Source organism: Pteropus vampyrus, unplaced genomic scaffold (assembly GCF_000151845.1).
Source record: "Pteropus vampyrus isolate Shadow unplaced genomic scaffold, Pvam_2.0 Scaffold36, whole genome shotgun sequence".
Lineage (NCBI taxonomy): Eukaryota > Metazoa > Chordata > Mammalia > Chiroptera > Pteropodidae > Pteropus > Pteropus vampyrus.
The window spans coordinates 11,308,538-11,322,649 of NW_011888817.1; the positions used below are offsets into that span (position 1 = coordinate 11,308,538).

Here is a 14,112-nt window from a genome sequence, read left to right on the forward strand (position 1 = left end):
AAATCTGCTGTCTGGAGCTGCTGCAACTGTTTTGCAACTGAAGGCAGTAGCCTATAAATTGAAAAGAGCAGAGCAGAAAATGAAAAACATCAGTCTTTGATGTCATTGTAAGGCAGCCAAATTATCCAACACTGAAACTGAAACTATGTTATCTCTGGCCCTCTTATGTGAGCAAAATCTTCTTTATTGCTTTGACACATATACTACTATATATATACTACTACATATATAGTATATTTACATATACTACTATAATATAAAGTAACATGTATGCATATACATGCATATGTGTGTGTAGCGAAGATGGGTGACCTAACATGGTCATTTTCCCTTGAAAACTGTCACACACATATCCTTCTGATACCCCAGGACCTCTGGGATTCTTCCCAGGCTTCCAGCACTGCATTAACAGGTAGCATTCCTTGGAGTTGGCTGTCCCCTGCCTCTATGTAGGTGTCCAAGGAACACTGCGCTGAGTGCCCCACCTCACCACCAGAGGCTGGCAGTTTCAGGTCCTGTAAAATGATGACTCAATGCCCCTTTCTATTAGTTTTGCAAATCTAAAATGCCAGAGATAAAAAGAAACAGGAGGGAATACCTCATGTGGCTTGGAAGGGCACAAGCAGAAGCAGGCACTTAATAATTAATGTGTAAATTTTAAGTATGTAATAAAAATCTTTAAAAAGTGCATGCTTTTTGAAACAGGACCTTCATTCACTTCTAGGGAAAGAAAATAAGCATACAAAGGTGATTTACTGTGAGGTTTGTAAGAAACTGGGAACAATCCAAATGTTCCTCAGTGGGGACTTGAGTAACTATATTATAGTACATCCTTGCAATGGAATACTACATAGCCATTAACATCAACAAGGTAAAATAGACATGGAATGCTATTACAGTATATTAGCTTTAAAGAGCAGGTAATAAAGTAGTATATATGGTCTCATTCCCATTAAAAAATCTGTATAAAGGCATAAAAAAAGTTGAGAGGTATAGTTATACGAAGAAATTGGAAGTAGTTATTTGCAGGCATTAAAATTTGGGGAGATTTAAGTTTCTTTTCTGCTTATTTTTTATTTTCACACAACAAGAGGAATGCTAGTAAATGTCCAAAAATAACAGTAAATGTCCAAGAGAGAAAGCAGGGCCAGATAGACAAGATGTCTACTTCATCATATTTTTAGCCTGGACATATTGTATTGGTAACAAGGTGGTATATTCTGTGTGTTCCACAATGTTCTTGCTGTGACAGTGACATGGCAGAGAGGCAAGAGATACGCTATTCTCAGGATTCCTTGAATGTACTTGGAGTCTTCTTCCTAGTAGGTCTGACCACCTTCTTCTTAGTTGGGACTAAGAACTGGCAGATATCCAGCAGAAGCAGGAGTGCCAGGCAGACGATAGCTGGGATGCAAGTGTTCAGTGACTCTTTCAGACACACCAAAGAGAAGATAGCCCCTGGAATGAAGAGTGAGGTCTCTGAGGCTCCCTGCGTACACCCAGAAAATCCAGGAGCTCAAGGCTCTCCAGCCTACACTGACCCGACCCAGCTCAAGCCCTCCCATAAAGTGCGCACGCGCACACACACACGCGCGCGCGCGCGCACACACACACACACACACACACACTAAACTAGCTGCACTGGTCTCTCAGGCCTCCCAGAGATAGAAAGACCAGAAATCAGAAGCTTTTTGAACTTATGTAACCCCTCTCAGATGGCAAGAAAGAAACAGGAACAATCCAGCCAAATAGGGCAGAAATGAGGGTAGATAGGCATTTTGGGACAAATTCTCCCTGATCCTACTCCTTTCTTAATCCTGCTGGGAGGATGGAGGCCCAGGGGTTGGTGGTGGAAGTGAAGATCTGAAAATGAGGAAAACTCCAGAGATGGAAAGAAAGCCTGGGGGAGGGCTGGTAGTGGTGACAGCAATGGTGACACAAAGCTGGGAGATAGAGAAGAGCCTGAAGATGCCTGGCCTTTGAAGCAGCAGCTGTCTTTGTATATCAGCATTTCCTGTAGGAAGAGCTGATATGGGGGGCAGGGTCCTCCAGGGCAGCTTGGGAAATTCTCTGCCTTTCCATTCAGGAGCCTCAGTTTCCCTGTTCCTAATGGCCAGATAGACATATAGGTCAAGTGTCAGCTGCTATCCTCTCATCTCAGGGTGGGACAGGCGGAGAACAGTAGGGGTTTTTAGGTTACAATACATCCGCATAATGGAATACCATGCAGTCAATTGAAATGACGAGGTAGAAGGTATATCTGACATAAAATAGTGTTCCAGTATGTTAAGTTTGAAAAGCAGCTGTCCTAGTCTGAAGATGATGGAAACTGCAGTAAAGCAGAAGTACTCCTGGTTCCAAAGAAAAAAGAGGGGTGGCAACAGTAAAGCAGAAGAGAGGAACAGCCAGGTCTTTTCATCATCTTCCCTCAGAAGTCCCCCTTTCCCCTGCCCAGGTGGACCCTCCCTTACCCATCATGAGCACAATCAAAAGAAAGTTACTGATCTCTTGCAGTATCCGTGGGCCCAGGACCAGCAGCAACCCCGCCAGCAGTTCCAGCCAGCCCACAGCCACTTGATAGGTCATGGGATCTGGCTGGTAGCCGAACACCTTCAACGGGAACACCTCAGCGAACTGGACGAACAGAGCTTTCTAGGGGAGGCAGGGAATGCCTGTCAGCCACTCACCAAGGACCCATGGCCCAGGTGCTCCACAAGGGCATTTGGTGCCTGCACCCTTAACTCTAGGTCAGGACTGAGGTCAGCCTGGAAAAAGAGTGAGCTTCCCTTGGGAGCTGAACTTCAAAATCAGGGAACAGGCTTTATGCTCCAAGGAAAAGGGCTGGGTGATGATGCAGAGATGGACTGATTTTCTCACTGGACTCTCACTAGATTACAACCCAACCCCAAATTCCAGGAACAGGAAGCAAGGCTGGGGGCTGTCTCATCTACTGCCAAGGCCTTGGAAACTCCACAGCTTCTCTTTCTTTCTGCCTGGACTGGTTTCTCTTCCGGGACTATGTAGGGAATATTTGGTGTTAGGGAGGATGGAAGGCAGATTGTTGCTTATTAAACAGATTCTACTCTGAACATCATATGCTGAGTCCTGGATCCCACCTCAGTAGACACAAGTGGAACTGAGAGATTCAAAGTGACTCATCTTGCTGAGTCAGGCTCTGTCCTGGGCCACACAACTTGACCCCAACCTTCAAGTTAGCTACCTTTTCCGGCTCCCCCACCACTACCTCCCCTACTCGGTGCTCAAGGAAGAAGTTCTAAGCTGTCTGGCTCTGGGGATGAACTTCCTATAACCCACCACCCTAAGCCAGGAAGGAAGGGGAGAATCCTGGCCTGGGAGAGGTAGGCTATGAGGGGTCGCCAAGTCTGGCTTATTTGAGCAGCTTGAGGGAATGGTGGGCATAAGAACATGAAAGCTTTCCTGAGAATCTGGAACTAGACAGAAGGCCTAAGGACGACTTCGAGGCCTCCCTCTCCGGCTCTGTCCTCCAGGAAAGGGCTCTCTGGATTCTAAGTTAGGAGAGTGTCTAGTTTGGGTCCTGCTTCCTGACTAGTTTTAGAAGATACACTTCGCCTTCAGAGGGGATTTCCTACCCTGCCAAGCTGGGACTGATAAACCCCTGCCTCGCAAAGCATCCAAAAACTCAAGCAAAGGAAGGAAGGGAAGGGGGCGGGGAAGGAGCTAAAAGTCTCTCTTCCACTCCATCTTCCTCCCCCAGGGTCCTGGAGCTTCTAGGCCACCCATGCTCAGTTGGAAGGGGACGTGCCGCGCCACTTCCGTCTATGAAGGATCCACGGAACTCAAAGGAACTTCTCAGGAAGGCGCCGACGTCGAGGTCCAGGTCCAGGTTCAGGTGGTCTCCCTCCAGCTCCACCGCCATCTCACTCGAAGGCAGGCGGGTCGGCGGGGCACCTGCGCGGGCCGGCGGGGGCGGGGCGCGCCGGGACAACGGCGGGGGTAACCGCTGGGGCCCATCCACCCGCCGCCCACGCCAAGCCGCTCACCATCTGCTGCGACGCGGGAGCCGAGATCTGCTCGGAGAGCTTGGCCGCCCCCGTGAGCGCGAAGAAGCCACCCAGCAAGACGCGCAGAGCGGTGAGTAGGAGCGCCATGGCCGTGCAGGCCCTCCGGGAGGGCGGACTCGCGCGCCCCAGGGCAGGCCCAGCCGAGAACCCGCCCCCACCGTAAGTTTATTTCCTCCCGCCCCCGGGAGGCCGGAGGACTTGCGCCAGATCTTCCCTTTCCTCATCTCTTAGGGGTGTTGCCGCCCTCTTTTGTCCCTGTCCTGGTTGTGGGAAATATTTGTTGCAGATGGGGACACTGAGGCCCCTGGCTCTTAACTGACTAAATGGGACCCTGTGAATCCAGGGAAAGTCTCTCTCAGTATGGAGTCAAACATGGGTATCTGGACGGGGCTCGCATAAGAGCTCCGTTAGGATCAAAAGACCAGGGCTTCATTCCTGCCTGTGCCACCTTAGCTTTGCGATTTGAGCTGTCACCTAACTTGAGCGGGCCTCAGTATCTGCTTCTTCTGTAAATAGAGATAATGCCCTATCAGTCCTCTTGATTCTGTAACAGGCCTAGCACAATGGCACATGCAAGAGCTCAAAAAGTTATTTGCAAATTAGTAAATTAACTTATGAAATTATTAGTAATAAATCAATAACTAGTCTTTATAAAATAAATTGCTCTTTTGTATCTGCTGAAATGTATTTTTCCTCTAATTTCTCTCAGCTGAAATTAAAATGTAAAACGTCTTTGAAAATTCAGATATTTGCAGCCCTGGGACGGTCGGAAGGCTTTCGGCAACAAGATACTACAGGCCACTCCTGGGCCATTTGCTCTTACCTGGAAATCTGTCTAGACCTAAATGGGCAAACGAACTATGGGCCAAATTCCATCAGCTATCTGTTTTTTCTTTACTCCCTCCCCCAGCTAATGATGTTTGTTTACATCTTCTATGATAACAAATTTTAAAGGCAGCTTTCATGACACAGGAAAATTATAGGAATTTGTATTTCAGTGTTCATAAAGTTTTATTGAAACACAGCCACACATTTGTCTGTGTATTGTCTACAGCTGCTTTTGTGCTGCAATCACAGATTTGAGTACTATAGTTGTCATGTATGTGGTCTGCAAACCCTAAAATATTCACTGTCTGACCTTTCATAACAAAGGCTTGTCAAACCCTGGTCTAGTGCGCCAGAGAGGCCCCCAAAAGGGGTTTCAAGCTCTCCTGCTGCTTCCATTTCCTAGTAGCCAAGTTGCTCAGATCTGTTGTCTACCTACATACAACCTGCTAGAGTAGGAGGCAGGCTGAAGACTAAAATGTCCCACATGCTTCTAAAGGCCAAGCTAAAGTTTCAGGTATGCTATTACATTATAAATTGAGCCTTTCATTACCTACATCTTTGTCACTAATCCAAATTATTTGATCAGTCAATAAAATAGCTAAATTCTCTACCTATTAAAAGTATAATTATGTATACATGTGTAATTATTAAATTCTTCAACAAAATGAGAAAATTAAAACATTTAATCACCGAAAACACATATCCACATTAGGAAATTATATTTTAGGATACTTATCTCATACAAAATTTAACACAAACTTATAGAATTTGATAATAAGCAATATGCATTTACTATTCTTTCTCCTTTACTAATTTTTCTATCCTTGGAATTAAAGATGTGACTCCAAGTCTTAGGGCAGGGCCAGAAACCAACAGATTTCTTTGTTTTGACTCAGTCAAAGCTGAAAATGTAACATCACATAAATAAATAGTTGAAAAAGGCAATAAAAACTTCATTGCCTTTTCATGGAGTTCTGGGTAACTTGTCTTTGCATTTATCCAAAACTGAATTATAGACATTGATTTAAAAACTGATTGTAATCCTAAATCTGAAGATAACTGAGCTAGTTTTTCTTCTTCAAAGTCCGTGAGATTACTATTTTGGTGATTCATAAAAGGATTAATTATCCACAAATTTCCTGAACGCAAATCTTCTTGTGGATAACAGTCATTAAACAGTTGAGAAAGTCCTTCCAGGTGCTCAAAAATAATGCTTGCAATGCTTCTCATATTTAAGCCTGATGAATTTGAGAATTCGGAAAACGAAGGGAACATGTCAAAATCATTCTCTTGTGTGCGCTTCAACCACATTTTTAACTTTTCCTTAAATACATCCATTTTATTATACAGAGTGAAGAGCGTAGTCATAGTTCCTTGGAGACTTAAATTTAGTTCATTTATAAGTGAAAAAATATCTGATAAATAGGCCAGCTTTGCAATCCATTCCTCATCAAGAAAATACTTGCCCAAATCTGAATGCTTTTGATTTAAAAAAATTTCAATTTCATGTCGTAATTCAAATAATCGTGTTAAAATTCTCCCTCTTGATATCCAACGTACTTCAGCATGAAGTGGTAAATTCACATGTTCAGACCCCATCTCTTCACACAAAATTTGTAACATACGTGAATTCAATGCATTGTTCTTTATAAAACTTAAAATTTGTGCTGACTGCAAAAGAATTTCATGTAAGCATGGAGACAACTTTTCTGCTGCTAAATGTTCACGGTGAATAAAACAATGTGTAAATGCCACTGTATTCACGGCAACTTCTTGAATTTTTGTCCTTAAACAAGAATACCTGCCAGTCATGCTTGCAGCCCCATCTGTACAGAGACCAACACAATGTTTCCAATTCAGAGATTTACTATCAATATATTTATTTATTAGTTCAAATATTTCAAAACCATTTAGTTGAGAAGGCATTTCAATACAACATAATAATTCTTCTTTTATATCACTACAATCATAATCAATGAAACGAATATAGCACAAAAGAAGGGTGTTATTTAAGATTTCTGAAGACTCATCTATCTGAAGGGCAAACCACTTTGATTCTCTGACTTTTTGAATCAGCTGATCTTCAATGTCTGCAGACAGTTCATCAATCCTGTGTCCAATCGTATTATTAGAAAGAGGAATGGTTTTCATTTTGTCTCCAGCACTTGAACCCAAAACTTCTGAACACATTTCTACTAAATATGGTTTAATTAATTCTTCAGCAGTGGAGAATGGCTTCTTGCTGGCAGCAATTTGGAAAGCAATTAAATAAGAAGCTTTCACAAGTGACTTTTCAACTAGTAAACACTTTTTAAAAGAATTGTTTTGACACTCCATTTCAAGAGATTTTTGTTCAAAAAAATCTACTGGTTTGTTTTCTAATTCTGAATGTTTTGTCTTCAAATGATGAGAAAGATCTGCTGGCTTCATGTTTTCAGCAGATAATATTTCTCCACAAATGACACACTGGGGCCTTGGTGAACTTTCTTTTGATCCCGGACAGATAATAAAACCAACTTTTAAATATTCTGCATCATAAGTCTGGAAAAAACCTATTCTTTTTTTCTTTGCAGGTGGAGAATCAAGTTCCACATCAATTTTCTCATTAGGTACAGGTAAATCTGAATGAAATATTTGAATTCTGTTATTTTCAAGAACAAATAAGCAGTATTCTTTATGTTTTCCCCCACATATTTAAAATTTATATTGTTTACTGTTTTTATTTATCAAAGGAAAACACTGAAAAAGTTTAAACACAAACCATGATACTTCTATGTCATTAAAAACTGAATTTCTCCTTTGCCCAAAGCTTGGTCACAGACCAAAGTAAAACTATAGGCTGTGGTACATAAACTAGCAATGCTATGTATTCAACAGATGACTGGAATTATGGCTGAAGTCCACAGACTACCTCAAATTAAGAATAAATTACTTTACGTTTTTAAAGTTCAGAAAAAAAGAAATGTTGCGAAAAGTTAACATTTGGTGAAACTAGATGAAGGCTATTATTGGTGTTTATTGTGCTGTATTTTCAATCTTTCTGAATTTTAAATTTTTTCCAAATTAAAGTTGAGGGGAAAAGATAAGTGTTAGGGTGCTGAGAGGTAGATGCTCTCAAACACTGCTGGTTGGAGCACAAATTGATATAACTTTTTAGGAGAGCAATTTTGCAACATGTATCAAAAGTGTTAGAAGTCTATGATAGCTTTTGAATCTGTAATTTCCACTACTTAGGATTTAGCCTAAGGATATAATTAGACAATGGACAAATATTCATTTATACAGCTTAACTCAACATCATTTATAATATTAAGAAACTGGAATTAATCTAAATGTCCAATCTTAGAGGAATGGATATGTTATATACATTGGAATCTAAGCATCCGTTAAGAATCGCAATGTATATTTAAATTTGTATTGAAGTGGAATGGTTTCAATGCAAAGTCAAATGAAAAAGCAGTTTACAACAGTATAGAGAATACAATCCAATATTTAATATAGAAAAATTTTTAAATGTACACACACACACATACACGCATTTAGATGTCCACAGATCCTTTACTACCTTTCTACATGTGAATGTATATATAATATAAATTAATGTACACAGAGAGTGTGTCATTTTAACAGGAATATAAAGCAATCAAATTTACTGAGGAAGGAAAACAGGATTCTCCTTGACTCCTACCCAAAGAAAGGCACTCTACATAAAAACTCACGATTCCTTGTTGACAGACTAAACTTTTAAATACAAGTATATTCTGTGAAGTAAAATTATCAATAACAACAAAAATCAAAAAATGCTTTGGGCAGAGTAGGCTGTGAAAGTAATTGAAAATATAAGGGTAGTGGGATTAAAAGCTATAACGTGGACTGGAGCAATAGTTTACAACCATTTCAAGTATGAATTCAAACAATTTTCCTGATTACCAACACCTCAGACATATGGTTATACCTCTAATTCACAAATCAATTCACAGTGCTTAAAAACAAGAACTAAAGTTAAATCACTAATGCTTTTAAATAAATTTATACCTTAATAATTATAATAGCTTGTTTGTTCATGTGAAAAAGTAGTGCACACATGGGAAATGTTTGTCCACTCTACACATAATGCTTTAGATGCGTATTGATTCAATTTAGTAGTTATTAGCGTTAATGACAATAATTATAAAGAATGAATTAGATGTGTGAAGTATGTGATCCAAAAATTAATGAATGTTTTCAAATTTAAGATATTACCAATGACATTAATTTCCTTTCTTAAAAAAAAACAAAACCAAGGAAAATAGAAAACAAACTTTCAACATGTAGAAAGCACAAGGACACATACCTGTCTGACATTCCTTGTGTTGTATATGTGGCTTGCAAGAGATGGCCTTGGTCTGTGTGACGGGCTTGCACAATAATGCTTTGTTCTTTAAAAGCCTGGAAGACTGGGAAGATAGAAGTTTCGTGGCATCTGCCTGTGTACTTCCCTAGTTCAAAACAAATTCAGAAACCAAAGATTTTTTTTTAGTATCTTATCACTGACTATAACCGCTATTAATTCAAAGGTGGCAGAAATCAAGAGAAATAAATATTATTCCTCTTAAAGAGTAATTACAATAGACATCTCTTTAGAAAATATACACTAATTCCTAATTCTTCTAATCAGTATTAGTTCCATTTACGTATTTTTTAAAATACTCTGGCTAACTGAAGCGTCCTACAATAGATGACTGGCTAAAGAAGCTGTGGTACATATATACAATGGAATATTACCATAAGGAGAGATGAAATACTGCCATTTGCAACAACATGGATGGACCTTGAGATAATCATACTAAGCGAAATAAGCCAGACATAAAAAGTTGAAAATCACATGATATCACTTATATGTGGGATATAAACCTAAAAGCAACGAATGAACAGGACAAACATACAGAGATTCATGGACATGGACAATGGACTAGTGGTTACCAGAGGGTAGGGAGTAAAGGGGAGGTAGAATGTGGGTGCGGAGGGGTTGTGGTGGGAGGAATTTAAATCATTTCTTCAATTAAAAAAATAAATAAAAATAAAAAATTCCTAAGTTAGGCTGATCCTGATCAATAGACCACACGGCATAACAAGACACTAGGTCATTAAACATAAGGCTTATATATTATCTCAATAAATGAATTTTTAAAGAAAAAAATAATTCAAAGGAGAGGTAACAAAAAGACTTAATTCAGATAGTTAAATGGCCAAGGTGTCGTTAAAGGGAGTGGGGAAAAAAATAAAATACTCTGGCTATAGTAAGTACAATCAAAACAATGAAAATAATCTTCGCTGATTAGGACAACTGGCTATTCAGAAAATTTAGATCTGGCCTCAGACCAGATGCAAAAATATATTCCATATTGATTAAAGACTTCAACATGAAAAAATTTAACTTTAAATATACTGGAGAACTTTCAAATGACCAGAACAAGGAGCAAATATTCTTAAATAAAACACAAAAGAATTACAAAGTAGAAAAGACTGATACATTTTACTACCTTGAATTTTTTTTTGCAAAGTCAAACAACAATACAGTGAGAGAACTTATTTAAAATGTTTTTCTTTTTTATTCAGTAAATATTTACTGAATGTTTACTACAAGCCAGATACTGTTCTAAGCCCTGCGGGGATACAACAGAAAAAAAGAAAAAGTCTGCTGTTATGGGCCTTACACTCTAGAGGGAGGCAAAGAAGATAAAAAAGTAAAACAAATATATAATGTATAATTTTAGGTAGTGATAAGTGCTATGAAAGAAATAAAGCAGAGTAAGGGAATAAAGAGAGATGGTATGGAGGAAGGGTAATGGAGTAAACATCTGAGCAGAGACCTTTTGAATGTTCAAAATAACAAGTCATACAAAGGCCTGAGGTCAGAGGATTCCAGGCAAGATTGTAGGTACAAAAGCCCTGAAGTAGGGAAGAGCTTGGAATTTTTTAGGAATAGCAATAAGAACAAGGCTGAAAAAAAGTAGGCAGGGGCTAGAATGATCTGTTTGGAGAGGTAGGCAGAAGCCAAACTGTGTATGATCTGGAAGGTCTGAGTTAATAAAGACAAAAAATTAGGCTTATATTTTAAGAAAGATGGAAAAGCCACTGGTTATAGAGGCAATAATTTCAAGTTATATAATAATTCAAAAAGGTATAAAAGTGTCTACATAAAAAGTAAGTTTTCCATGCCTGTCTGCCATCTATCCAGACTCAATGCTGAACACAACCACTGTTCTCAATTTCTTATACATTCTTCTAGAGATGGTCTATGTAATTAAATAAGTTGCTTCTGATGGTAGCATATTATTAGCAAAGTTCTACACCTTGTATTGTCACTTAGGCAAGCTATCTTGGAGGTATATTTACATAACCTTGTATAAAGCTGCTTAGTAACAGCTTTATACATTGAATGAATCTCAGGTAATTTGAAGTGTCTCTGCTATTGAACATTTAAATGTTATAAATATTTTGTTGTTATAAACAATGCTGCAATAAATATCCTTACACGTAAATTAATTATACATGTGCTATTATATCTGTAGAATAAGGTCTTTTAAGTGCTGTCTGGTGGGTAAAAATTATAATAAAATCTATATATTATATATAGGCTCTAATTATGATGGTCCCACCAAATTGCTTTTCATAGACATCATATCAAATTAAATAACCTTCAGCAATGTATGTGAGCCTGCTTCCTAACACTCTAGTCAACAACAGTATTATCAGACTTTTCATTTATTTCTCAAGTGAAAATTATCTAACAGTAGCATGGTTAGGTATTTTTCATGTTTAAGCAATATTTGTATTTCATCATCCGTGAACTATTCATATCCTTTGCCCTGTTTTCCTTTAGCTTTAAAAAAAATTCTGTGCATATTTTTTGAATGAGTAATATAACATGTGACATAAATTCAAAGATTCAAATAATAAACAATGAAAAAATAATAATTCTGCCTCTTAACATTCTCCCTCAGTCATTAAGTTCTCCTCAGAGGAAACCACTATTATCAATTTATTGGCTGCCTTCCAGAGCCATTCTGTACATTTGTACAGGCATATGTTTCGTGTGTTTGTGTGTATATTTAAAATACAAATGGCAGTAGTATGCTATAGTTTTGTCTTTTTTCACTTATTTATAAGACCACTCTATGTCTATACATATAGAAATGCCTCATTCTTTTTAACTGCTTAGTATTGCACTGTATGGATATAACATTTAATTACAGCTCCAACAGAGCCACTATGTATGCTTGTGCAGGGTACTCCACTTGCCAGGCCATGTGACTCAGAGTGGATTGGAGAGAGGTGCATTTCAGGCTCTTCCTATGTAGGAGTTTTTTTTTCCTAATTAGTACAATAACTCAGGATGAACTCACAGTGGCCCTGATCACTGATAAAACAATTAGGTTGTTTTCAAGTTTCTGCTACTACAAACAATGCTGCAATTATTTTCCTTGGACATACTTCATTTCATAAACGTGTGAAATATATCCGAAAGATAAATTCCTAAAAATGGAGTTCCTGGGTAAATTGGTATTTACATTTCAAATTTTTACAGGTTTTACTAAATTGCCCTCTGTAGCAGTTTTACTGACTGCTATTGGCAATATGTAAGAATGCCTTAACAGTGTTATCCATCATATTTATCTCTGCCAATCTGATAAAACTGTAGTTCTAACTGGCATTTCTCTAATTTTGAAGTTGAATTCCTTTGTATATGTTTAAGAACTATTTTTATTTCCTAGTTTATAAACTGATGGATCATACTTTTGCCCATTTTCCCAATAGGTGTTAGGTCTTTTTACTGATTCGTAGGAGTTCTTTACATATAAAAAGAAAAAAAACTAACCTTTTATGACATGAATTGCAACCTTTTGGTTTTTGTCATTTGTCTTTTGACTGTGAAATATAAATTTCCCTAACAAATTTTTGATGACTTCTGGGTTTTGTGGCAGTTTAGAAAGACTTTCCCTATTTCTGCATTAAAATTCTTTCCTATATGTTTTCCTTGTACTTTTATATTTTTTTACATTTATGTCTTTTCTCCATCTGGTCTTCATTTTGGCTTGTGAGGTAGAAATCCAATTGTATTTTCTTCAGTATGTCTATTTAGTTGTCATAGCACTAGTTATTGAATAATCTAGATTTCTTCTACTGATCTAAAATACCACCTTTATTATTTCTAAATTCCCATTTATATTTAGATCTATTTTTGGATTTCCTTTCTATTGAGTTGTCCACCTGTTCACAGCTTCAGTATCAGTTATTTTAACTATGTAGCTTTATAAAATTTGTAGTTTTCCTATAATTTTGAAAATTAGCTCTTCTCTGTCTTTATTCTTCTTTTTCAGAGTTTCATTGAAGGTTCTTAAGCAGTGGAGTGACACAATCTGATTTCTTTTAAGAAGATCATTCTGGAAATAGTATGGAGGAAAAAAACTGTAAAGGACAAGAATGGAAGCACAAAAACATGCAGTAAGAGGTAAGAGGTCACTGCAATAATCCAGAAGAAAGATGATGGTGGCTTAGACTAAGAAGATAGCAATAGAAATGGTAACAAGTAAAGAACTGGAGAAGAAGTCTGGGAGGGATAAAAGGATCCTGTTTTAGACATATTATTTGAGATGGCTATTAAGTGTAATTAGTCATCTGAATGTCAAGCAGACAGCTGGAAATATAAATCTGGAACTCAGAGGTCAGGGCAAAAGAAATAAAACTGGGAATTGGCCACCATCTAGGTGGTGTTTAAAATCACAGGACTCTGTGAATCTCCTAAGAAGTAATGTAGATTGAGAAAAGGGACAAGGTACTTTAAGAAGGAAGGAAAGATCAACTGTATCAAGTGTTAATGAAAAAATGAGGAGAATAATGAGAACTGAAGTTTGACCATCAGATCTGGCAAAATAAAAACTGATAGTGACCTTGAAGAGCAGTTTCAATAGAGGAATGAAGACAAAAGCCTGACTAGAGTGAGCTAAGGAAAGATTACAGGTTAAGAAAATGGAGGCAGCAAGTAGAGGCCACCTTTAGAGGAGTTTTTCCAAAATGGAAAGCAGAGGAGAGAAATGGGACAGTGGCTAGAGGGCCATGGTGTTTAAAAGTATTTTTTTCAAGAAGTATTACTGCATGTTTTTGTGTTGATGAAAATGAAGAGTAGGAAGGGGGACAATCCCAGAATATACAAAGAAATTCTATAAATCCAGGGTCTCCAACCCCCAGGCCTTAGACC

At 38.2% G+C, this 14,112-nt stretch overlaps 2 protein-coding genes across 10 annotated transcripts in view; both read right to left on the bottom strand.

The window, feature by feature from the left end:
• Positions 1–1,113: 1,113 nt before the first annotated feature.
• TMEM35B (transmembrane protein 35B) lies at positions 1,114–4,138 on the bottom strand. 2 transcript variants are annotated; one of them, XM_011357935.1, is made up of 3 exons: positions 4,023–4,138; positions 2,502–2,652; positions 1,114–1,458 (listed from the first exon to the last, which is right to left on the bottom strand). In XM_011357935.1, the coding sequence occupies exons 1-3, from the start codon at positions 4,128–4,130 to the stop codon at positions 1,286–1,288; spliced, it is 432 nt and encodes a 143-aa protein (XP_011356237.1). In that variant the 5' UTR covers positions 4,131–4,138; the 3' UTR covers positions 1,114–1,285. The 2 variants fall into 2 exon arrangements, with proteins under 2 accessions (XP_011356237.1, XP_011356236.1); XM_011357934.1 differs by having other exon boundaries at positions 2,472–2,652.
• Positions 4,139–5,536: 1,398 nt separating this feature from the next.
• The window catches only part of ZMYM6 (zinc finger MYM-type containing 6), a 33,503-nt gene continuing 24,927 nt past the window's right edge, over positions 5,537–14,112 (bottom strand). For all 8 annotated transcript variants that reach the window (XM_023529350.1, XM_011357942.2, XM_011357937.2 and 5 more), the window contains 2 exons: positions 9,205–9,349; positions 5,537–7,492 (listed from right to left, as the gene is read on the bottom strand). In XM_023529350.1, the coding sequence (XP_023385118.1) occupies positions 5,664–7,492; positions 9,205–9,349 (1,974 nt within the window). In that variant the 3' untranslated portion in view covers positions 5,537–5,663. The remainder of the gene's footprint in view (positions 7,493–9,204; positions 9,350–14,112) is intronic.